At 37.9% G+C, this 26,941-nt stretch overlaps 2 protein-coding genes across 7 annotated transcripts in view; both read left to right on the forward strand.

Annotated features, from left to right (window-relative positions):
- Positions 1-26,941, forward strand: part of LOC110067114 (putative E3 ubiquitin-protein ligase HERC1) — a 302,388-nt gene that overhangs the window by 69,482 nt on the left and 205,965 nt on the right. For all 6 annotated transcript variants that reach the window (XM_089295099.1, XM_089295101.1, XM_089295095.1 and 3 more), the window contains exons 11-15: positions 6,315-6,486; positions 7,221-7,355; positions 9,898-10,063; positions 13,504-13,629; positions 25,493-25,684. In XM_089295099.1, coding sequence (XP_089151225.1) covers positions 6,315-6,486; positions 7,221-7,355; positions 9,898-10,063; positions 13,504-13,629; positions 25,493-25,684 — 791 coding nt within the window. The remainder of the gene's footprint in view (positions 1-6,314; positions 6,487-7,220; positions 7,356-9,897; positions 10,064-13,503; positions 13,630-25,492; positions 25,685-26,941) is intronic.
- LOC149108129 (uncharacterized) overlaps positions 25,727-26,941 on the forward strand; it is a 1,707-nt gene continuing 492 nt past the window's right edge. Inside the window, exon 1 of the mRNA XM_089295105.1 lies at positions 25,727-26,941. This exon is cut by the window's right edge and continues 492 nt beyond it. Within this exon, the coding sequence (XP_089151231.1) occupies positions 26,816-26,941 (126 nt within the window). The 5' untranslated portion in view covers positions 25,727-26,815.

Consider the following 26,941-nt stretch of genomic DNA (forward strand, 5'->3'; position numbering starts at 1 on the left):
CACAATACTATGCAAAAAAGCTTTGTTATCGGTTCTGTTTTTATTCCAATGCTGAGAATTTTATCACGTGCAGTGCGTCGTCTCAAATGTTATGTCGAATTGTAAACACATTACATCAGCACCACTATTCTGCATTTTGCAGTGGCATTGTGAAAGATCGTGAAGCCCCACTTAGTCTGAATTACGTTCGTCTGAAAACTACTAAAAACTGAGGTTTGTTACCACCAAGTGTTGTGGAATTAATTTTCAGTCGTAATACATTGACCCGATTAAAATATTATGGAAATTGAATACACGGCCCAAATACTCACGTTTCGTTTATCTGAATGCAATCGCTTTCAAGAACTTTAAAACCTCTAAAACGTAACCAAGTATTTTTCTAGTCCGTATCATCAAAAATCAGTTTAATTTTTCACTCTTTATAGTTTTTTTTTTACGTCTGTCAGTGTGGTTGAAATATAGTTTCTGTACCACAGACATGTTTTTTTGTGAAAAGCGTGAATGTACAAATTAGTCATGCTTTATAGTCATGAACACCTCCAATTCCACATTTTAAATAATTACGCAAATTTTTTATTCAATTGACCCCGAAAACTTTCAGAGGAAACTTTCTTTCACAAAAAGTTGAAGAATTCATTTCAGCCAATTTTCAAGTCTCTGAATGTTATTGTGAGGTTTTATACTGACAAGCTGTCCATGTGGGAGATTGTTTCATGGCTTTTCCCGTTTTCCTTAGACATAGTGGGAAACTTGTTATGTTGGAAACGTTTGTGACTAGGGGTATAAACGTTTGCAAATTTGTCAATTTTCAACAGGTAAAATAATACCAGAAGTGATGTAAAGGTCCCCTTGCTGGTGCTAGTAGCGATTTTACACTCAGTTGACTTTTAAGCTATTCAAATTTGCAACCAATATTTTGGCGAAGAGTCTACACTGAAATATCAAAATGTCTCATGTCTCTTTTTAATTTCTAACGTCAAACAATTTTTTTGTCCGGCTAGACTGGCTTTTTGTCAGGTCAAAACTTGTCCTTGTCCTGACAAATGACCTGCCTATAGACAAAAATTATTTGCAGGCTTGCTTTGGAAACCCTTTGGAAACACTTTGAAACCCTTTGGAAACCCTTTTGAAACACTTTGAAACCCTTTTGAAATGCTTTGAAACTCTTTGGAAACCCTTTGGAAACGCTTTGAAACCCTTTTGAAACCCTTTGGAAACCCTTTTGAAATGCTTTGAAACCCATTCGAAACCCTTTTGAAATGCTTTGAAACTCTTTTGAAATGTTTTGAAACTCTTTTGAAATGCTTTGAAACCCTTTGAAACCCTTTTGAAATGCTTTGAAACTCTTTGGAATGTGGAGCACGTTGGAAACCCCTTTGAAATGTTCCATGTACTCTTTGAAAACCCGATTTGAAAGAGTTGGGGAAAAAATATTCTCCTAGTTTGCATTCGCTGGCGAATGCGCGACAGCACTGCATATTAATTTTTTTTTTTTGCAGAAATGTTATTTTGCGGCATGACTCGGTACTGATTTATTTATAGTTGTGGAAAGATGAAAAGACATAACGCATGTAAAACTTCTCCTAAGTTTAGTGGCGAAAATTGCAGACGTTTGCGAATGTAAATGCGAATAGGTTATTGTTTCCATGCGAGATCAACGACACACATCATTTGCATATTTGCGTGAGGTGCGACCTTTTCTTTTGAATATTTTGTTTACTACTGTAATTCTGCCTACGTTTTCTCTAAACTAATTCTCAAACTTTCCGAAGAATTTGAAATTATGTTTTCCACTTAAACTGTTTACTCGTTACAAAACTTTTTGCTTTCTTGCGAGTAAATTTGAAACATGTCGGCTTTCGATCCTGCTAACGAACTATTTAGACTCTGTAATTTGTTAAAAGCATTGTTAGTTCGGTTCGAATGGTTTTCGTTCCTTCTTTTGAGTAATTTTTGCTGTCTGTGTAAAGTTATCATGAACAGGCCGACAATCTGCTAGTGATATACGTGAATGAGTGTTTTATTGCTCTGACCAGCGACGCACGTTGCGTTACAACCACAATGAGAAGATCACAATTTATGGAAATTATAATCATGTTCGAGGAGTCTCGTTACAGTGCATTTGAAAGGTTTAGGTCTCATTTGCACATTTAGCAAAGCAACACTGTTGTATAAATTCCCTTTTTAACTAGTCAAAAACAAAATAAATGGATAATTAATCCAGATGGCAGCATGTTTACCAGGTTGTCGAGTCCAACATGTGATGAAATTCATGTCACAGTGTTTAATGTTTGTTTTCCCCTTCTATTGAAATAATCTCGCCTTGAATTGAAAAGTGCAAAGCACGTCATAGAACACTTGATTAAACTTCCTATTTATAAACAGAGAGCATTTCACTGTTTGAATCACTGATTTATCCCAAATAGAACTGGAGAAATTTATTTTTCATTACTAGCTGTGATGCTACAGGAGACAGTAAGCCAGTTAACGGGATGGACGTGGAAAGAAAACCTTTTGCTGGCGGAAAAACTAGTTAAGAGTGCAAAGCGCGTCATCGAACACTTGATTAAACTTCCTATTTATAAGCAGAGAGCATTTCACCGTTTGAATCACTGATTTATCCCAAGTAGAACTGGAGAAATTTATTTTTGATTACTAGCTGTGATGCTACAGGAGACAGTAAGCCAGTTAACGGGATGGACACTGAAAGAAAAAAACTTTCCCTGGCAGAAAAACTAGCTAAGAGTGCAAAGCGTGTCATAGAACCCCTGATTAAACTTCCTATTTATAAGCAGAGAGCATTTTGCCGTTTGAATCATTGATTTATCCCAAATAGAACTGGAGAAATAGTTTTTACTTTTTAACTGTGACAGTACCTTACAGTATTGTGTTACCACTCACGTGCCAAAAACATACACACGCTTGAACACTGAACGATCTGAAAAACCATGAAAACCAAAGTGGTCGCATTGGCTTCTCATGTTTTGCCATTGGAATATATTTTATGTAAAGAAGTTAAGCTGGTAGCTGATTATGGAATATGCTCAGGTACGCTAATTTTTTGATGTCAAAAATGCGACAAACTGATACAGGGTGAGCAAGTGATTACTTGAATTTATTTCGGTCTTGTCGAATTACAGGTCTAACAACTCAAACTGAAAGTTCAATACTCGTACAAAATTCTTTGTTTGCTGTTATTAGCTTTTTATCAATTGTTCCGTGTCAGTAATCCCGGTACTAGATAATTATGCTCTGTGGCGGTTCGAACAATAACACTTCTTCGTAACTTCCATTCAAGTTTTGCTTGCTGTTTAAATGGATGCAAGGTTATTATAACGGATGCGAAAATGTCACGAACGGTATTAAACGCAAGTCGTTCGAGCGGTAAGTTAACGTAAAACGATTTTCAAGGAAGATTTAAACATCTAACAAGCAGTTTCATCAGTTTAACAGACGAGCATTTCAGTGAACATCAAAACAGCGTGGTACAAAATATCTTGTTGCCATAAATTAATCATGACGTGATGCGGTAGCAGTCAATGGCCGCGAATACTCGCTGAAAGGTTTTCGCATGAGTGAACAGTTCATGGTGTCGACATCAGTATGTTTTTTAAAACAGAAAAGTTTTTAAGCCCATGCTAACTGTGAAACAATTACTAACCAAAATTAATAAACTTAGCTGAAAGAACGCATTGTAGGTATAATCTAGTACTCAAGATGCTCTATCATACTACGTTGCATGTCTTACATGCAACGTTTCGTTAAAGGGTTTCAAAGCTTTCATAGGATAGGGAACCTGTTTGCACTGCCTTAAAAACAATAATAAACCCTTTGGTAACTCTTTTGAAACCTGTTGCTAACACTTTTAAAAGTTCTTTGGAAACCCTTTGGAAACCCAGTTTCAAGGGGTTTCAAAGAGTTTCAAACCCTTTGGAAATGCTTTAGAAAATCATTAGAAACCCCTTGGAAACCCTTTAGAAACCCGGTTTCAATAGTTTAAAACCCTTTGGAAACGCTTTGGAAACCCTTTGAAACGCTTTAGAAATCCTTTGGAAACCCTTTGGAAACCCTTTGGAAACCCTTTGGAAACCCTTTGGAAACTCTTTAGAAACCCCCTGGAAACCCTTTAGAAACCCGGTTTCAGTAGTTTGGAACCCTTTGGGAACGCTTTGGAAACCCTTTGGAAACTCTTTAGAAACCCTTTGGAAACCCTTTGGAAACTCTTTAGAAACCCTTTGGAAACCTGGTTTCGGGAGTTTGAAACCGTTTGGAAACCCTTTTGAAACCTGGTTTCACCCAAATTGCCATGTTTCATAAGACGTGTTTTCGTATGGAGGGTCACAAATGAACAATGATAGGGCAGATGGCCATTGCTATAGCTTTGCCTGGATTTAACGGTCTTGGACGTTTGGTGACCCCTATTTTTCTTTTGATGGATCATTTTCTCTACTGATTTTCTATGTTTAGCAAAAAAATGAAGAAAATCTATTGATTGGAAGTTTGACTTTTTTGCAAAATGCACCATGGAATTCTGTTTTTTAGCTCTTCGTTTATCTGTGCAATGGCTTCAAATGCCTCTTCAAGGGTTAAGTTTTGTGAAAATGTTGGTAACATTTGGAATTATTTACGCAACAGACCCACTTCTACACTTCTACCTTTGATATTTTTAGCTACAAACCCCTGTAGACCATGCTGAATTACGTGCGCTAATTTTTCAAAATAAGGGTAGTTTTCCACACACTTTATCTCTGAAACGAAGTCGGTGACTCCCAGATTTCTCTGCATTTCTGACACAAGTAACTGATTATCTGACTGCGTAAAAATTTTAAAAAAATCTATCAAGAGGAAAATTTTCGCACGAACGTCCTTAAGTCTTAGTGAAAGCACTGACTTCTCAATGATAAAAATGGTGCTGTATAACCAGTTCAGGGATCTGTATTTGCAGTCGTTCAGTCGTCCAAGACGACTAACAAATAGTATGGACGACCAAAACAACACAAAGAGTCATCCTCTGGACGAGTTTAGTTTGACTTTACCGAAAAATAAAACATTTCGTTAATTTTCTTATGGGTTCCAGCATTCTAACCACTTGTTATCCATTTGGAACTTTGAGAAAACCAAGAAAGATTGGCAGCTTTCTTTTGCAATAAAAATCATCATTTTTTCCGCCAACTTTGATGATGCGGTATTTTCCAGTTTTCATTTCAACCACTGATGCTCTGCACTGCATCTGCATCCATGGAAACATGTAGTACAATCGCATCAGCTGTTTCGATCAGGATGTGGCATTTAGTAATGTTAACACTTCAGAAAAACAATCCAAATACGAGCAGGAAGAATGAAAGCGTTCCTTTCAGCCTCATGGCTGTTGAAGAGACCTAGGTTTTCATTTGTACCTAGATTTTCTGTGTCCACCAACTCCACAACATCAACTGCCACCACTATGGACATGATGTTCTGCGAGACTGGTCATGTGAAAATACTAAAAAAGTAAACTTTCTGTTTACAGTACATGTTGTTCAATTGCAATTCTTCCCTATTGAATGGGCAAGTGAAATATTGCCAGGGCAAGTACATATGTCATCTGGCATACTTGCCTGGCTGACGACCTGGAGAAAAAACCAATATGGATACAGTACAGCCCAAAGGTAATGCACGCGCAACAACTTCTTTTTGCGTACGTAAGAAGTCAACTTCTTGCGGCTTCTTGAAGGTCGCTTGCGCTTGGATCCTGCAAGCCGAAAGAACTTCTTTATGGTTAGAAGTTAAAACCGCAAGAACTTCTTGTTTGTTTTGTTAAAATTCATCCTCTGGATGGCAATTAATCTGGTGGATAGCATTATCCAGCCTTTGAACAACCTGGGCCAGGTTCGTATGTGACTACGCGAAATAAGCGAAAGCGTTCGATAAATTGTGAGCAAGCGCTGAGCATTTCGATCACCAACACAGCATTACAAACAGATCTTGACAGTTTGACCTGCAGGAACTTCTTGTGCCTTCTTGCGGCTTGTGGAAAGATTCATAAGTTCTTGCGTTGTCTTGCGGTTAGATTTTCAACTTCTTGTGGCTTCTTGTGGTTAGACTTCCAACTTCTTGTGTTTCAAAAGTTCTTGTGGGTAAACTGCAAAAACACGGCATTTTTACTTCTTGCGGTGGCTTGCGTGTTCTTGCGGTGCAAGAACTTCTTGTGCCACTTCTTGCGCGTGCAATATTTTTGGGCTGTACTGTAGCTGCAGTTGACATCAGTGACTACATTCTGACACAACTTGATAATTAACATGTACTTTGTTCGCTTTAATTTGTTTTTTGGTTAGATTTGCATGTTTATGCTTGGGGAAATAACTCAATGGGTCAGTGTGGCCAAGGACACTGTAATACACCTGTTGCAAAACCAGCCAAGGTTGTTGGTTTGGATGGCGTGCCTGTTCATCAGATTGTTGCTGGAACTTCTCATAGTTTGGCTTGGACTGCTTTACCATCTGAAAGGTTTTCTACCTGTAGTTATTTATTGTGTTATTGAGCAGGCACTGAGGATCAAGAATTTGCATTGAAATATTATACTGATGTAAGGTGTCTTAAGAAGACAGTTATAACACTCACTGTACCAAGTTTCTAAATAGAACATGAATTCACTATTGATCAGATAGGTGTGACAATACATGCACTAGCGGATATGGTAAAACTACACATACATACATGTTCAAAATGTATATGTTTCAAAGGATGCAAGTTAGATTAGAGTTTGATGGTGCAGTTGGTGTTACTGTGTATGTGATGTAGTTGTCTGAATACTTTTTGAGAAGATTTGATTCTATTTCCCCAAACAAGTTTTAAATTGCCATTACTAACTAATAGTTATTACCAAGAGTGAGGTCTTTACTGGAAAATCTCAAACCAAAACCTTGCTGTATTGACTGAGCAATAGCAAAAGAAAAGTTTTCATGCGACTCAGGCTTTTACTCATAGTTCTGTTTTAACCTGCAGGGCCTTCAATCACTGACACATCATTGCTACTCTGGCCTTTTAATCATTCTCTCTCCCACTTCTTCATGCACTTTTCAGTGTTGTTTGCTATACTAAAGTACATGGAACAAGGAGCTCGGGCAGATTTCACTAATCCAACCTTTCACAGGGGATGTGGGTGGGTGTTCCAACTACTGATGACACTGATTGTTGTTTTAAAGTAAAAGCACCATTAATCACCTTGTTTCCTGTCACAGGCAAACAATTTCTTGGCATCGTCCCTACTGTGTGGAGTTGGATGAATCAACATTTGGTGTGTTGAATAACTTTTTGGAGAAAAATAATGTAGGAATGCAGCAAGAACAGCGCACTTGTTCGTTTTTTGACACAAGGTATTGTGGAGTGACCTATATACATTACTCTGTGTGACTATTGCTCTATGAAAAATTTATTTTCTCAGCCATCCAGTTGAGTGTATAAACTTGTGATGACATTACTGAAGAACACTGATGTAAGACCTGATCACTAACCTCTCATTGTGCAAATGTAAACGTAACATTATCACGAATCCAGTAACAAATTCACAACCAAACGATTAAAATTACTGTTATAATTGTAACAGACAAAAATATTTCTTAACCTAGCGATAAAATAGACAACCAGTCTAGGAAAAAGCCTGTTGCTTTTACTTACTTAGCACTTGTCTCTTTGTCATGTGGAATAACTCCTGACTACCAAAAATGCTTTACATGGAAGCAGCAACTGAACTTGTTAAATGATCAGCATTTTCCTCGCCAGAAGTGCAGAAAATAGTCCACGAAATGAAAGCCAAGGGCTTCACTGTACAAGTTGTTTGATCCTGAATGAAATTTGAGTCACTTGCTCAACACATTGCTCAGCATGTGATAAAAATCTGCACCACTGAATTTAATCTGAGGTAAAATAAATGATTTCTTTTTCGTGAACAAATATTATTGTATCATTTTTGGGTACACTGTATTAAACCCTCGCTATTTCTCTGTTGTATTTCCTTCTCTTAGTTTGTAGCCTCTAGGTTGTTTCCTTCGTGAATTGTGGTTGAAAATATTACATTCCGCAACTGCACAAATGATATGAAGTAAACTTATCATTACAAACATTCGATTTTTGTTTGACATGAAAAGAGCCAGGAATTAATTGACATTAGATCAAACTTTTTTTGATACTAACATGTAGCATAGTAGCAGTTTTTTTCACATATTTTTTATTGCTTTTGCACACACACACAGACAAAAACTTTACAAACACATAACTTTCATTAAAACTGTTCTACTAACTTAAACGCGACTAATTACAGTGACTGCTAATACTTTACATGCAAGTAACTTATATTAATACAAAGATACCAACGATAACACAAGTAATTACAATAACACTAGGACTAGTTATATTTTGTTTGACAAATCTAAACATATATTCTAAGTGTTTTAATTTACAGTATATCCCTTATTGTTATTTAAAATATACATAGAGGAAGAGAAATAAGGAGAAGGGGAACTTTGCATTGTAAAACATTAATTAATCTTTTCGATTTTATATTTGTATTTTATTTCATTGATAAAATCAATGATCTGTAGTGGTGGTGAGCTATTTTGGAAAAATGTTGGCCAGTTTGATATCTTTTAACTCAGTAATGATTGTGTCGGTAGCTCCTTGGCGTCTTAACTTATGTGAAATTTCTATGTCATTAGGTGTTATGTTGACATTTAATGCTTTAGCAACATTCAAGACTACCTCTTCCGTCGACATATAACAGCTCTCTGGAACTCCTGATATCTCCAGCGAATTCTTTCTTGTATACTGCTCTAAGTCATCAAGAGATTGCGTTTCTTCCTTCTGTTCTTTAAGTTTTTCTTTGGCAGGTATGAGTTCATTCTTAAGAGATTCATTCTCCTTTGTTATGCGTTGGACTGATTCTTTCATCTTTTGAAATTCACGGCCTTGAGAAACTACTGATAATTTCAGCGCCGACATTTCCTCTTAAGGTTTTTGTTGTTGAGTAGGATATTGTTTACAGAGCACTGTAATACCACCAACATGCTTCGTAAATCTGACAGAGTGGGTTCAACTTCAGATTTCTCTTGGTTGTCGTTATCGGCCATGTTCTCGGAGGTCTTGACTTGGCGCTTTGCTTCCTTCACTTCATTTTCTACAGAGTCTTGGGCTCCTCTCTTGTTCTTTTTCAAATTTTCAGGCATAAGATGGCATTTAAGTTTTAAAGTAGAGCGAAAATTCGGCCTAAGAGGTAGGGAGAGGCTTCCACTCAAAAAGCACAACCACTCAAACGGACGTCACGCATGCTCTCCATAGTAGCAGTTGCTTTTGATATACATGCCAGCTTCTTGCGAGTAATATATTCCATACCAAATGCTTCTGTAGTCAGTTCTTCTCAATAGAAATGAGATGCGTCTTGTGAAAAATGTGACAAGAGGTGGTAACCTACTTTTGAGTGGTACTGTAGATTATGAATTCAAGATAATAATTTAATTGTCAAGAAATTGTTTGTCCCAAATTTGGGATAATTTTCTGAGGGTGAAACCTTTTCAATTCGTGTTAGTGTTTCATTCAAAGAAGGTGAGATATGATAATATGCTACTGATACTTTCAAATGTCTATGGAATTTTACCAACATTAATAAATCTGCACTATTAATAGTTGTCAGCATAATTATAATAAGCATGGTCTGCTGGTTGAGTAAACCAACTGACTTTTGTTATTGTTCTAACACTTCAATGTATGTTTGTGGGAGGCTCTTTGGCCTAATGGTCAACACTCTGCACTCCAGACTGATTAAAATCATAGTTACAATTACAGAAAGATTCAACTATATTTACACCTTTGAGGTATTGTGCACATTTCACGTCAGACCATTATTTTTGGTTATTTTTTTGTCAGTGAATGCCATCAATTCACCTTGCTGTGTCTTGAGCTTCTCTCAAATCACTTGTCACTAGCCTCAACTGCAGGAGCTTCAGCCTGTGTACTTGGTAAACACACTCGTCCCTTGAGGCTTTTGCTCTTTAGACTGTTGGACACAACTACATCTGAGGACATACAAGAGGTTAGTTATTTTGGAAGCTTGATCATCTCTAAAGGCAATTTTTGGGTGTACAGGAAATCTACTGGACAACACAATTCTAAGAAATACTTTTCAGAAATACTTGGCTATATTCAGAAATCGAAGCTTGGTCAAAATTAGTTTTCTTTAAAGGCATTTTTTGGGTAATACAGAAAATTTACAGCACGGTTTTCATTGATTCTTGGGTATTTTCACCAGTCAAGCATTGCATGGCACAAGTCGCACTCCCAAACAGGTCTTCATCAGTGAAAATAGCCAAGAATCACTGGAAGTTATTTCTTAGAACTTTGTTGTGCTGCAATAATATTTATGTCAATGTCGAGGAAAAGGTTGTTGTTATTCATCATGGTAGATGCAATAATAAAGTGTATTATCGTTTGTCTCACGATGTAGTCACTTGAGATGTAGATCATGATGTTTCGACTGCTTACTGCTAGTCTTCTTCAGGCGATAAGGTTGACTGATTGCATGGTATCATTTATATCACAAAGGTTGGCTGTGATTGGTGCATTTCGATCCTCCTATTGTTCCATTGTTCCGGTGAGTAGCTGTTCCCTCAGCGGTCCGCTGTTGTACCGTTCTCCTGTTGTTGTGTTTCTTGATCGTGGGTATCCATGCTTCAGGAATTTCGATTTCACTATCCCTGTTGATGTTGTTAGGGTGAAGTCTTATGTGAATAGGTTCCTTGACCCTACGTGTGTACCAGTGAGGATCTCGATCAATAAACTTGACCTCATTCCAGATAGGATAGTGGCTGGTCTCGTGGGTGTGTTCAGAAACGGCAGAGGTCTGGGTACGGGCGAGTCGTATATCCCTGTCGTGTTCTTTGATCCTCTCCTGCATAGATCTCCCTGTTTCCCCGATGTAGACTGTGCCGCACTCACAGGGAATCCTGTAGAGAACACCATCTTGTTTAGCCGGGTTGACAGTGTCCTTTGGTCGCACTAAGTGTGACCGAAGTGTCGTGTCGGACTTAAAGACGGTGCGAATGCCTTGTTGTTCTAGGCAGCGGTGGAGAGACTCCGAAACTCCTTGGACATAAGGTAAAATGGCGGTGGATTTAAATTCCGCGACAGGCTCTCTTCTTGGGGTTGTTCGTGCCTTTGTGATCTTCTGTACAAAAGAGGAGGGATATCCGTTAGAAACAAGTACAGATGACAGATGTTTCTTCTCTCCAGCGATTACTAATGGTTTGGTGACGAGACGTTTAGCCCGGTCGTACAGACACTTCACAATACTGCGCTTTACTGACTGAGAGTGGTGTGAATTATATGCTAGGTACTGATCAGTATGTGTTGGTTTCCTGTAGACACTGGTGGTAAGGCGGCCATCAGGTTCTCTGTAAACTGACATGTCGAGAAAGGCGATCTTGCTGTTGTTCTCGATCTCCATGGTGAAAAGGATTGATGGTTGTTGAAAGTTCAGGTGTTGCAGGAAGACATCAACTCTATCCCGATGCAGGATGGTGAAAGTATCATCTACATAGCGTTTCCAGATCTTAGGCTTGCAAGGTGCAGACTCTATTACTTGTTTTTCAAATATCTCCATGTAGAGATTAGCAATAACTGCGGATACAGGGCTCCCCATGGCTGCGCCGTCTCGTTCGTAAATCAATCCGTTGTACTGGAAGTATGTAGATCTTAATACGAAATTCAAGAGGTCCGTGATTTGAACTGGTGTAAGTGTCATGCGGTCAACCAGGCCTGCGTCGTTCTCCATTTTTTGTAGCGCGGCTTGTACGGTGCCCTCGATTGGTACGTTGGTAAACAGTGACTCTACATCGAAAGACACCATGATCTCGTGGTCCTGGATCTCTTCACTGGCGATAGTGGAGGTGAAGTCAGTTGAGTTCTTCACTGTGAAGTTCAAGTTACCTGCAAGAAGAGATAATACGTTAGCCAAGAAAGCAGACAGGAAGCTATCTGAGAAGCTGCTAACCCTGAAACAGAGTGGACACATATCAGAGGCGGTTTGTAATAAGATCAGACCCCGACACAAACAACCACCTAGGATCTATGGCTTGGCGAAGACCGACAAGTCCGGCACACCGCTTAGGCCAATTGTGTCGTGTGTCAACACCTTTGCATACGACCTGTCTACTTTCTTGGCTAACATATTATCTCCTCTTGCTGGTAACTCGAACTTCACAGTGAAGAACTCAACTGACTTCGCCTCCACTATCGCCAGTGAAGAGATTCAGGACCACGAGATCATGGTGTCTTTCGACGTAGAGTCACTGTTTACCAATGTACCGATCGAGGGCACCGTACAAGCCGTGCTACAAAAAATGGAGAACGACGCAGGCCTGGCTGACCGCATGACACTTACACCAGTTCAAATTGCGGACCTCTTGGATTTCGTATTAAGATCTATGTAGGAAAAGGTTGTTGTCTACATCGGGGAAACAGGGAGATCTATGCAGGAGAGGATCAAAGAACACGGCAGGGATATACAACTCGCCCGTACCCAGACCTCCGCCGTTTCTGAACACACCCACGAGACCAGCCACTATCCTATCTGGAATGAGGTCAAGTTTATTGATCAAGGTCCTCACTGGTACACACGTAGGGTCAAGGAACCTATTCACATAAGACTTCACCCTAACAACATCAACAGGGATAGTGGAATTGAAATTCCTGAAGCATGGATACCCACGATCAAGAAAGACAACAACAGGAGAACGGTACAACAACGGACCGCTGAGGGAACAGCTACTCGCCGGAACAATGGAACAATAGGAGGATCGAAATGCACCAATCACAGCCATCCTTTGTGATATAAATGATACTGTGCAATCAGTTGACCTTATCGCCTGAAGAAGACTAGCAGTAAGCAGTCGAAACGTCACGATCTACATCTCAAGTGACTACATCGTGAGACACACAATAATACACTTTATTAATAATGTTTATGTCATAATTCAACAAAATAGCTCTCAATCTAAAACTGGAATGGAAATAAAGGTGTGGCCTAGCCGCCACATGTAAAATGTAAAGCAAGACATGGGGCGATAAGAATGGTTTTCACAACGTTTGAATAAATTATTTAAGGTGTTCAAAGAATATTGCATATCATTTCAACTCCATTTTAGTAGTAAGAATAGATAGTAAAAAAAAAGAAAAAAAATTTTTTTCATTAATTTTGAAAATAAACAGCATTTTGTACTAGAAACAAAAAAGAAAAGGTCAGTTTTCCCTCACGGGATCAGCTTGATATGCAAGTCTCAATAGGTTCTTAACTGTATTCAAAATATTACCGTGTCATGTTTTTTTGGTGACTTAATTTTTGCCGTTATTGCTCAAATGTTCTGGGAAAATCATCTTAATATAATAATTTAATATAACCTCAAATTCAACACAAGGTGGATATGCCTAGGGCCCTTAAACTATATTCTAATTGTATTACTTTATGTTTTCATATAGGCAGTCAATGAAGCATTATCAGTTGGTGCATCTTTGCTCTTGCCACCTTTACCTGAAAGAATGGAAGTTTTGCATAGTTTACTTCCTCAAGCACCAGACAGCTGGGACTCTCTGACTGTAGGAGAGGTAAATTTGGTTACATAATTACACTGTGACACTCATAGAAAGTCTACAATGTCTTGAAATATGCTCAAGAATCTTGAGATAGCACATGGAGTGCACAGGTCTTGAAAAGTCTGTAGAAATTTACCAGATTCTTAAAGAGTCCTTGAAAGTGAGGAAATACATGTATTTCTTTATAAATGAATAAAGATGGTGAATTTCAAGCTTGGCGATGAAATACGACAGGTAAGTTCATCAACATGACACAAGTGTGGAGCAAAGAAAAAATCTGAGTCTCTGACAGGAATTAAACCCATGACCTCCCGAACACTGGGCAGTTGCTCTATCCACTGAGCTACGAGAACTCATGGAGAGCAAGGTCATTTAACTGAGTTCATATGTGACTGGTGTCCTGCATACTGCTAGGATCAGCACTGTTGAAGTCTTGGTGATTAGTGATAAGTGAATAAAGATGGGGAATTTTAAGGTCTTAAGCTTTTTGTGGGATTATGCAATACATTGCATAATCCCATATAGCCAGTGATTATCTTGTGGGTTTGAGGACAACTGTAAGGTGACAGATCTTTGTGAGCATGAGTAGTCTGAAAGGTAGACTGGGTACTAGTGTTGTGGGTGATTGTTTTTGAGTGAAGGCAGCTACTGCTACATTTGAAAGGCCACGTGCAAGAATGTCCCCTAGATTTTTTGGCCATTTTGAAAGTGTTCAAAAATAGCTGAATTTTGGCATGTAGGCTTCGTTGTACCTGAGAAACATTGCTCTGAATTTTTTTGGCTGGGGCACTCTTCATTCTCGAGAAATAACGTATGCAAAAAGCTCAGTTTTCCAAGTGGCATCTTTTGGAGATCTTTTGTTGAACAAAAAACAAAAGAAACCTTATTATTTTGTTGAACAGCAAACAGGCAGACTGTTTATAGTGTATTCCACTGAATCTTAGTTGTCTTAAAGTCAAAGGAAAATAGTATATAGAGCGGAAATCTGGGAACAGATTGTTTACATCGGTTATTGTGACGTAAACACAACACGTGAATCGATCAAGCAGCAAACGAAATACCATCGAACGAAAAAGAGATGTGCCGCATTAGAGCTCTGTCAACTAATATCTTAAGCCTAGTGTTAAAGTACCTTGTGTGCCTGCCTGGTGGTTGAGAGGCATCATAAAGCCTCGATAAACCCGTAAGTCATCAGCACGTTTTAAAGAATCAAAATGTGTTCTGAAACTTCAAAGGTAGCTGATATACCATAATCGTGTTATCGGCGTTCGAAGTCAGATCGAGCCAGACAGCAAAGTCCAAGAGCAGTTCTTGCCCAAGAAAAATACCCTCTCGTGAGTTGTGGCCCATTTGCCAAGCGTTGCTAGTGTCAAAGTTTGGAAAGCGAGAAGTGGTTTTTGAGTGATAAAATTTGTCTCGTATCGACCGCCATGTTTTCCTGCGCACGAGGTGTAAAGACCCTTCCCGGCATGCATTGCAATTACGTTCTGCTCGCGTTTCTCGAACTGGTGATTAGCTTGTTGCGGCTTTTTTCATTTAAAGGTAATAATGGCCAACAAGTAGCGATCGATTGTAACATAGATCTGTGATCCAGGTTGCGTTGATTTTATTTCATATCGGCATGATTTGTAGTGTTTTGAACTTCTGGGATCAGCGGACATGCAGATGTATGGAGACCCGTACGTTGCGCAGAAGGGTTAATTTGTTAATCTGTTAGGCGGTGCGTGACATAAAGCTACGATCGCGTTTGTCAAAAAATATGTATTTATCTCGTGATTTTTAGCCATTTAAGACGTTGCTGTATTTGGAAAAGTGCTTATTTGATGTTTATTTGTTCAGTGCGGATAATCATTGTCCCAGATAACCAAAGTAAGTTCCAGATATTAACACTATTTTCCGGCCGCCATATTATACCTATTTAAACCTGAAATCAACATTTTTGAGCTTATACGTTGCGTGAAATTAACATTTTCCTGTTTTCTAAGTGAAATCAACATCCTTGCCGTCACGCGTTAACTTGAAATCAGCATTTTTACCTATTTAGACCTGAGATCAACAATTTTTAGCTTATAAGTTGCGTGAAATTAACATTTTGCTGTTTTCTAAGTGAAATCAACATCCTTGCTGTCACGCGTTAACGTGAAATCAGCATTTTAACCTATCTAGACCTGAAATCAACAGTTTTGAGCTTATACGCTGTGTGAAATTAACATTTTGCTGTTTTCTAAGTGAAATCAACATCCTTGCTGTCACGCGTTAACGTGAAATCAGCATTTTTACCTATTTAGACCTGAAATTAACATTTTTGAGCTTATACGTTGCGTGAAATTAACATTTTGCTGTTTTCTAAGTGCAATGAACATCCTTGCCATCACGTGTTAACGTAAAATCAGCATTTTTACCTATTTAGACCTGAAATTAACATTTTTGAGCTTATACGTTACGTGAAATGAACATTTTGCTGTTTTCTAAGTGAAATCAACATCCTTGCTGTCATGTGTTAATGTCAAATCAGCATTTTTACCTATTTAGACCTGAAATCAACATTTTTGAGCTTATACGCTGCGTGAAATTAACATTTTGCCGTTTTCTAAGTGAAATCAACATCCTTGCTGTCACGCGTAAACGTAAAGTCAGCATTTTTACCTATTTAGACCTGAAATTAACATTTTTGAGCTTATTCGTTGCGTGAAATTAACATTTTGCAGTTTTCTAAGTGAAATCAACATCTTTGCTGTCACACGTTAACGTGAAATCAGCATTTTTACCTATTTAGACCTGAAATTAACATTTTTGAGCTTATTCGTTGCGTAAAATTAACATTTTGCTGTTTTCTAAGTGAAATCAACATCCCTACCGTAATGGGTTAATATGAAAGCAACATTTAAACCTTTTTTGACCTAAAATCGACATTTTTGAGCTTTTACGTTGCGTGAAATTGACATTTTGCTGCTCTCTAAGAGAAATCAACATCCTTGCCGTCGCGCGTTAACATGAGTCAACGTTTTAACCACTTTTGACCTGAAATCAATAAATTTGAGTTTATATAAATTGCGTGAAATTGACATTTTGCTGGTTTCTAAGTAAAATCAAAGTTGTTGCGGTCGCGGCGGGCCGATCCTTTGTTATAATAAACCGAGGCGAGACTTCGACTTATAACAAAGGCTTGGCTTGGCTATTATAACAAAGGATTGGCTCTGTTTATCATAACAAAGGCCCGGCTTCGTTTATTTGAAGGACTTGAAGGACTAGTTTTAAGCACTTTCAAAAATGGCCGAAAAATCTAGGGGACGTTCTTGGACGCAGCCTTTCATTTGCAGTGTGTAGTCGTTGCTAGCTCTAGTCATATTGCTTGGTCAGAGAAGTTCTTTTCGATTCTTTGCCCTGCCTTTTGTCTGGATTTGGTTACAGTTTTCAAGGTAAGTTATTTTGCATTTTTCAATTGCTATGTTGTGCTGCTTTGTTATTGGAAATTAACTGCACTGTTGTCAAGAAAAGCTTATGAGATGCCTCGTTTATTCCCTGTTATTTCATTCAAGTGTTGCTGAGCAAGTTTTCTTGGCAATTCAGAAGTTGTTTTGCTCTCCCAAGCCAGCATATCCAGGCTCGGCTTGTGCTGTTTGCACTGCACCTAATACACTTTCGGAAGCCCATGTTCATTGGCTTGAACTTCTTTGTGGGTTGCACCACACAAGCTTTCACAAGCCAGTATCTCACAAGTATTTTACAAGTATCTCACTAGTCAGTATTTCTTGGCTTGAACTATCAGTTCGAGTTGCACCATACACTGAATGAGTCATTGTTTGTTAGATAAAAATCTATAATTATTAGCCGCAAGTGTGGGAATATCAATTGAATTATATCGGTTCAGTATTGGCTGTCACATCAGTTTCGTCAAAGGCAAGGATGCCTTATCACTTGTTCGAGGATGATTGTGGAATATGCTGCTTATTATGTTTTGTTTAAATGTGTTTTACTAGCGTTAAGCTTTGTGCTATTTCTGCTTACTAGTAAGCAAAATGTTAGGAATTAGTGCATGAATACATGACTTTGTACATACAGTAGTGCAGGCACTTATATTGTTTTAGATATTACGTTACTACGCTTGTTGCATTTTAAAAAACTGAAACTTGTATTGTTTGCTTTTCAGTCAAAGTTCATTTACAGTGAATTAAAATAACAAACAGAACTTAGCATTGACGGTAGGATAATATTTGACAGTAGTATTGAGAGTTATGAGCTGAGCCTGAATTACAAAATTTTGCAAACCAAAGCAAACTTCACTTTGGGCAAGTGAGAAAATTTTCACGAATGCAAATCAAATATTAATGGGTTCTTTAAAATTTCCTACAGGCCAAAATTTAAGCTTGTTCTTTTGTTTTTAATGCGGTGATTCAGTGAATAAAATCCCAACTTGCAGTGTTGAGGTGATTTCAAACCCTTTGGTGTGCGATGTTTGTGTTTTTCATGCTACAGTGTTTGGCGAAATAAAATTATCTGCAGTGCTGTGGTTTCTTGTTTGACCTTTCTCACACCTAACTTTAGCATGCAAACTTCGTTAATCTGTTCTAATTTATGACAAGAACGTACCATTGTGTTTTTAACATTTGTAACAAAATACCAACCAACACTGTCTAGTTAATCTTCAAGAGTGTGTTCATTGTCACACAATAAAAAACAAAATCAAGAACCATTCAGTGGATAAAGTCAAAAAAATTGTGATATTATAGATGATAACTAAAGAAGACAGTTCTCCAAGTTTAAGGTGTGTGCCTGGTCCCAAAGTTGAGATATTCATTGAAATGTTCTGCGCAAAATTGTAGAGCCTAGCATTGAGCTGCCATGTTGGAGGACCTCCTTAGTCCTCCAATATAGTGGCCGGAAAAATAGTGTAAACTTCTGGAACTTATACTTTGGCTATCTAGTCGACTGATTATCTGAACCAAACCAAAAAAAATTTGCACAAGCACTTTTCCTAATACTTTAGCTCCTAAATGGCTAAAAATCATGAGATAAGTGTATATTTTTTGACAAATGCGATCTTAGCTTTATGTTGAGCTCTGCCATAACTCTGAAACTCAAAATGCACTGGTTTCCAAATGAAGGACGCTATTGAGCTGGAAAGTTGTAAACTGATATGAATTTAGTACCTCTTTTGCCTGATGAGGAGAAAACCTTTAGTGGCCCTTTAGTTTTGGATTTGAGAATTTGATGACGTCACATGAACACACTCTGTGTGCTTCAACTGCCAATCCGAAGCTGTTTCCATTGATGCATAGTGTGACAAGTAACTTGACCTCTGCTACAATGCACCTGGAGCTCAGCCTTTGGGGATACGTGGAAACCATGAGTGAGGACAGAGAGGTTAATCCTGACAATCCTGGACTGAATGTATTATTGACTCCTTGGCTTTTTTAGCTGATTTAGAGGCATCAGCAGTATCAACATGTAGGCAATGAAAAGCGTTGTGATGTGTTTATTTTGGGGAAAATAATTGTTAACACCATGAGACAATAGAAAGTTAACCAAGGTAAAAGTTCGATTTACCCTGTGATCAAGCATGATTTAGGTCGGTAACCAAGGTCGAGATGACGGATATATCCACTTGTGGTTGCATAGTATCTTGCATCCTGTGGTGTCCAGATTGTGTCAATCTCATTCAGTTACGTTTTCACAACTGCATTTTCAACAATGTTTTTTTCAATCTATGTCGGAGTCATGGCAAAAAGGTAAGCCAAATCCAGACCAGCCACTCAGACAATAATATTCAAATGCATGTCTAGATGTTCCGAAGTTCTCTTTCCACCATTTTCCAACAAAATCTCTGTGTAAAAGGGTTTCAAAACAGAATTAGTTTCTTGGTCATGACTACGCACGTCTAGCACACCTTGTTTTTCAAAGAGCAATTTGAAGTATAATCAGTTGCATTCACCTCGACTTCTTGAGTTGCTGAAAAAGTGAGTGTTGCTGAAATCTTGAGTACTGAGTTTTCTGCTCAAGAACAACAAAGTTAGCGTGAGGACTACAAGAGCCGCAGCTTCTCTTTTGAATGTGGGTATTTTACGCATGGATTTTAGAATTTGTGGCCAATTCAATTTGAATGTGATTTATGACAGGTTTAACTTGGTTATTTGAAGGGGTATCCAATGGCCTTTGTGAGCATTTGTGAGCATGCGAACAGTGCGTTTATTTTTGCGAGCATGAGCAGTGATCAGATTTGTCTTGTGAGCAGTGAGCACTTCAGAGAATGTAGATGGTGAGCAGTGAGCACTTCGTAAATTTTCCGCTGGCTGGAATCTCTCTTTCAAATTAAAAGGAAAAGTTGTTTTGCGCCAAGTAATCTGGCTGAAACTTCCAAAAGGCTAGAGGCATGTTGTCTCTAGCCTTTTGGAGGATCTTATCGCGGCTCAACCAATCTCAGCCGCTTACTGCGCTATCAGCCAGTATGCCTTGTTTGATGCCAAATGTAGCTTCACATGAGTCAGTGGATGGACGCTCAAGGAGATCTAAAACCAGTCTCTATCCACAAGAAAAACCTAAATACTACCAGAATCTGAGCATGCGAGCAGTTGCAAAAGTTTTGCCAGCATGAGCAATCAAACACTCATCTAATTTTTGCGAGCAATTCCAAATTTTGCACGCACTTTTAAATTGAATGGGATCATTCGATACCCCTATTTGAGCCAGTATAAACACTGTACAATTTTACCACGGTTTAGTCAGTTACATAATGTTTACCTCTGTAAATGCTTGAGTGTGAACACAGGGTTGACAGAATCGATAAATATCTCCTCAATACCAAAACCTGAAAACTAATTAAATGAAATTAAAAGAAGATTTCAAGTTTTAAAAGTCAAGGGCTCAAGATTTTTCAATTTACAGAACATTATCAGAAAAAAAAAAAACTGTCAATCTTTTAAATTTAATTTCGCTTTGACCTCTCTTCAATCTTTGATCTCACCATGTGATTCACACTTTGTGGTAAACAAAGATTGTACTGTTTTTGATTCTGCCCATCACTATAATCTGTTTTACAGACAGTCTACACTGCCGGTGTATATCAAGGACTTTGTGACATGTCTGGTTGTACCGCAGGTTACCACTACGACAAACTTGAAAATTTGACGGATAAAATTTTGACCTTTGACAGAGTCAAAGAAATTTTGTCAGCATAGCATGGGCTTTTAGCAACAGCTGATTTCACATGATTGATACATGCCATACCAACGTACAATATGTTACATGTTGTAGGCGTGACAGGCTCCTCCTTACAATGTCGAATCACAACATGCTTTTTTTAGATTCAAATCAATTTGTCATTACTGTTGAAGGTAATTCTATTGTTCTCTTGACATAATCAAAAAAGTGTCCAGAGTAAATTACCTAGACAAAAATCCATGTTCTTTCCCATCTTGAAACTGTGTAAAAAGTCAAGTGTTACTTATGCTGAAATTGTGTACCATTAAAAAGAAGTGTATCACTCCAGGTTACCACTTGATATGAGTAGTGTACAAATTACAAATGAGCAAATTTCCTGTTCTAAGTAGAAATAATAAAAGCTGCTCTAGGGCCACTTGACAGGAAATATCAATCTTAAGGATGTTTGTGCAAAAATTTTCCACTCAATAGATTTTTAAATTTTTACTGCAGTCAGATAATGAGTTACAGTACTGTACAAAAAGAATGCAAACGAAATTCGGTACTTTTCGCGACTTTTTGGTGCTTTTCGAAGAAATTTAAAGAAATTTCGAGTGAAACGACTTTTTGTACGAAGTTTGACGAAATTTTCGAAAGGTCTATTGTTTTAATCAAAATGATTAGGGCTGTTTTTCGCAAGACCATGTGAATATTCAGGTGAAATATCATTGAGAATAAGGAATTTTCAGGAGAAAGAGTTCGCACTGTAGCGAAAAGCCGCACGAAAATTCACTCTATAAATAATGTCCGAAAACAGATATAAACATCCTTTTTTTATTAAAAAATTCAAACTTACCTAGTTCATTAACTCTCCTGAGACTTCATCTCCATGCTCACAGTGTGATGCAAACGGTCATGTAAACATGGCAACCCTTGTTTATATCCATACATTCAAAGATCGATCATCAGTTACTCCTGAGCAATCATGCCCTCCATATCAAACTACACTTGCCTTTCATCGCCTATATAAAACTCCCTTTTAAATTAAATAGCTTGTATACATGAACTAGTGTACAATTAAAGATGTCTAAACTGGAAAAGAAAAGTTTTTGTTTCACCCCATTACGTTTTGTTCGCCTGTTACAAACACACTCAACTCATTGAAGACTGGGACCTACCTTCCTTATATGGATGGCAGAAAATGGAATGAAATCTAATGCGTGAGGGAATTCGAAGGCACTTCTTGATGTTACTGGCGCATGCTAGGCATTCATTTTACGGAAGCGGAGGTTAACACCACACCTCGACAGGAGACTCGATATGTTGAGTTGCTTGTGAATGATAAACGGCAAAGGAAATTTGAAGGACTTGACGAGAGAGGAAAACGTAAGCTTAGATCGAACGTTATTGTCAATCGAAATGGTAAGGGCATCACACTGTTGACCTCTTCATAGACAAACTATCGAATAAACATCAAGCTTATAGATTTTATGAAATATTTTGCGAATTCTCTGGAATAGTTTCGTTCAGGTTGTGTTGACACTCAGCTTAGTTGTTTTAAAGGTAATTGAAGTGCTGTGTTTACAGTTGTCAATTCCATTCATTCATGAATACCATACGCTTATAGACACTCAACGAAATATCATTTCAGGATGCGATTTTTCGTTTAATTACTGGCAAAATCTCATCGAAAAATCGTTCTTAGATTAGTGAATTTTTGTATCACTCAATGAAATTTCTTCGAAACATCGCCTGATAAATCATGATTCTTCGCTCGAAATTTCTATGATATTTCATGGGAACAATAGCTGAATTTCGACAAAATTCGTTTGCATTCTTTTTGCACAGTACTGTACTTGTGTCAGAAATGCAAAAAAAAAATTGGGGGTCACCGACTTTATTTCAGAGATAAAGCGTGTGGAAAACTACCCTGATTTTTGGCACACATAATTCAGCATGGTCTACAGGGGTTTATAGTAAAAAATATAGAAGGTGAGTCAATGGAGGCAAGCGATCTTAGTCATATTTTGTAGAAGTGGGTCTGTTGCGTGAATAATTCCAAATGTTGTCAACATTTTCACGAAACTTAACCCTTCAAGAGGCATTTGAAACCACCCCACATAAATTAGGAGCTGAAAGTAATGGAATTCGATGGTGCATTGTGCAAAAAATTCAAACATCTAATCAATATATTTTCTTCATTTTTTCGCTACACGTAGAAAGTCGGTAGAGAAAAATGAATGATCCAACAAATGAAACATAGGGGTCACTGAACGTCCAAGATTGTTAAATCCAGGCAAAGCTATAGCAATGGCCATCTGCCCTATCATTGTTCATTTTACATGTATTACTTAGCGTGTGTGCTCATGCTTGCCATTGTGTGTTAATTTGTGTGCGCAGTAAGGATGCGCAGAAACAATTAGCGCAAACATCCTTAAATAAATACCACCCAAACTTTCACAACTACTCTCAATCAGGATTCTCAATGGTACCAAAAACAATAGTGTTTTACAGAAAAGAACCCAATATAGAGTTAGAGATATTTTGGAGCTTGAAAAGTTTTAATCAACAAGAAAAACTTGTATGAATGAAGATTAAACAGTCTGTACACAATATCTCTGCGCTTGAAAAATGACCGGATTTTTTCTCACAAAAATGTACCAGTAAATACCAGGTTAATTGAAGGGTTTCGTACCAAAAGTGTGTACATGTATATTGCTTTTTGGGCCGATTTTCATTTTTTGCAAGATCAAGTTAATTTCTGGCAGACTGACTTGTTTTGACATGAAAAGCATCATTCCATAATTGTTTTTGTTGATCTGTGCTTCGTTTTGGAGAAATAACGTATGCAAAAAACTCAGTTTCCCGAGGGCATCTTCGACAGTGCTGATCCTAGCAGTATGCAGGACACCTGTCACATATGAACTCAGTTAAATGACCTTGCTCTCCATGAGTTCTGGTAGCTCAGTGGATAGAGTGACCGCCTGGTGTTCGGGAGGTCATGGGTTTAATTCCTGACAGGGACTCAGATTTTTTCTTTGTCCCACACTCATGTCATGTTGATCAATTCACCTTTCTCACATGTAATTCTTTTTTCATTAGTTTTAAAGCCCTGGCTAAATTAGTATATGGTATTATGCACCCACACAGATAATTAAAAATTAATGACTGCCATGGTAACTATATGCAGTCATTTTGTTGTGGTTTCAGTGAACTGCATCAAATTTTTACAATATTTTATAAGGGATACGTTGTTCAAGTTCATCTTGGTGGCTCGAAATAGTTTTCATTTTCCCAAACAAGTTTTACAAATTCTCTTTTAAATACAGTTTGGTTCATCGTACCAGTATGAAATTTGCCACAGAAATGAAAGAGACATCATAGAATCATTTCATCAATTTTTTTTCCAAAACCTGTTACCATGGCAACCATATGATGCATTCAGTTGTGCACTCAAAATTGGAATCTATTGTCTTATTTAGAAAACAGGTTGGTGAACCCTTCTCAAACTCCTTTATTAGATGTTATCAGGAATGATCTTGAAAGTATTTAAGTTTAAAAAATTCTGTTGAGCAGATGAATTTGGAAGATGAGGAAAAATTGCAAGTCGACAAGATCAGTGTTTACGCATGTGCAGAGTTTTTCACAGGCTCAACTGACTCCATGTGTGGGTACAGTCGGCAAAGTAAGGGAATGACACGATATTACCTTCCAGTTGTCAGTGCAAAGTATTTGTATTTTTTGTGAATAGGAGATATTTTTCTGTTTGATCTTTTTCTGGATTAGAAGAAAAGTGTCAAAATCAGGCGGGTAAAGTTTTCTAATTCAAGAAATGTTCTCATCTAATGTTGTTTGTTATTCATGGACATTCAAGTCCAGAAATATTTTTTCAGCGTAATTTGCAGTTGCTTAAATCATCAGTACAACTGTGGTGTTCACATCGTCATTTTATTTGTATACTGTAAATGATCAAGCCTCATATCTCTGGTCTTACCCGTGCATTGAAAATTGAAAAGCAAACAAAACAAATAAGTCTTAAGCTTATCTCACTGAAACTATTTGCATTCTTTGCTAGTTCTGTACCCCTCTTTCCTCGTCGCCATCAAACTGAAGTTTTGTTTTCACCATGCCGCCTTTGAATAAATTAACTGCTTGAGTAATTTTTTGTTTTGTTCAACTATCAATCTTCATGGGCTGTGTTTTAGGTGTTTTTCTGTCTACCTCTTTTTTACTTTCACTGGACGTTTCCTCTCCAACACATTCTGTATGAAAGCTGCCCAAAACAAATGACTAAACAACCCCTGCTAGCCACGTAATTCCTTGCGGGACTCTACGAGGAAAACGTCGATCATTGTTATGAGATTTTTCTTGGCTGCTGTGAGTGGAAGTGAAGCAAACATAATGCTGAAGTGAGGAAGTAACCAAGGAAGAGGAATTCCTGTGGAAGCAAATTATTAAAAAAACAAAAAAAAACATTTGACCATGAGCTTTTAAAGTGGCACTCAAGAGGTAGGCGAAAATAGACCACAGACGCCATATTGTTTACATTGCTTCATGGGTTTTTATAACTCACATGCAAGCTACAAGTATTAGAACCCAGTCTGCACGTGCCATTAAACTATTTCGAGCCACCTTAAAAGGAATAGGTTTTGTTTTAGAGATCTACACATTGTATTATCAGTCATATTGTGTAGGCAAACTTGTATATGTATCACTGATTTTATAAAACCTTCCATAGCGGAAACAATTGAGTATGATCCTTACAAGTATGCAAGATGACAGACACATTGCAACACTCTTGGGATTCTCTGGAATGAAGAAAGATAAAGAGGATCTACTTGGGACCCAAAAGGATGTGGGAGACAGGCATAACTCCAAGTTAACTGATGTGCTGCTGAAAACTTTGCTGAGAAACTTAAGTTTTCATGTGGTATGCAATATCACTGCTTTATAACTAGCTTTTATGCAATGTAGGTATAGTTTAAAGGGGAACTTAGGCCTATTTTAAGAGAATTTTATATCAATAATTATATTACCTGGAGTATTTTGGTTGGCATGAATCTTACCCACGTGAAATATTTTTATTAAAAAATCGATCCAAAGTTTCGTGAATGACCCGCCATCTTGATTTTGGAATGTGGGAGTTGAAACGGTCAGCGGAACATCGACTGACGTCATATCGTGAAACACGATTGCACGAAGTTCGCGGGCTTTTCAGTTGCAAAACTCTAGTAGCTCAGCTCCTGAAATATTTATGTAGTTTTGTTTCCATATAATCTCACTGTGGAATAGTGATAATGGTCCACTGCTGCGTGCCTGGTTGTATTAACCATTCATCTAAGACGTCTAACATAAGTTACCATCGCATCCCCAATGATAAAGGATTGCAAAAAGCCTGGTTAGCGAGGATCAGAAGGGCTAATTTTCCTCCATTACAAAACTGTTATGTGTGCAGTGAACATTTCACCGATGATTGCTTTGAAATGGACTTGAAAGCACAATTAATGCCCGAGCTAAAGGTCAAAAGATGTCTTAAACGTGATGTGATACCTTTGGTGTTTTCTTTTGGGCCTGAACTGAAGAAACCTAGAATAAGTAGCGAGAATCGTGAGAGCCGGCAGCGAGCAGAAGAGTTACGACAAGAGGTGAGTGTCGAATATCGAACTCAGACTTGTATTTTTCTCAAATGTAATAAAATTTCCTGAACTAAAATTCTTGTCTAGTAGTCTTTTGTCTCCTTTATTTCTTCAAATGGCACTATCCTCATCAGTCGATTGATTAACGGTGAAGTGTGAAGTGTGAAGTGTGTTTACACTGGTTGTATTAATTTGATTGCTGGGTGGCATTTTCTTGTTCTTACGATTTTTCAAGCTGTGCTGCAAAGCACTGGTTGTATTGATTTGATGGCTCTGACTAAATAAATTCTCAGTCAGTGAGTACCTTGATATGCATTTTAAAATGTCAAATTCTTGTTGTTAAGATTTTTCGAGCTGTGCCACAAAGCACTCCAACAGAAGGAGCTTGCATCATTATTGAAGAACCAGCTGAGTCAGCCAGTTCAATGGCAACCAGCCCAGGGAATTTAAGCGTTTCTTCGCAAGATGCGAGTACTCAGTGTTGCGTAGGAGCAAGGTTTGTGATCACTCGTTCTGAGTACACACAAACTGATCCAGTAGTTTCAACACCA

The sequence above is a fragment of the Orbicella faveolata genome, unplaced genomic scaffold (genome assembly GCF_042242905.1).
Source record: "Orbicella faveolata isolate gen_17 unplaced genomic scaffold, um_ofav_v1 contig_26, whole genome shotgun sequence".
NCBI lineage: Eukaryota > Metazoa > Cnidaria > Anthozoa > Scleractinia > Merulinidae > Orbicella > Orbicella faveolata.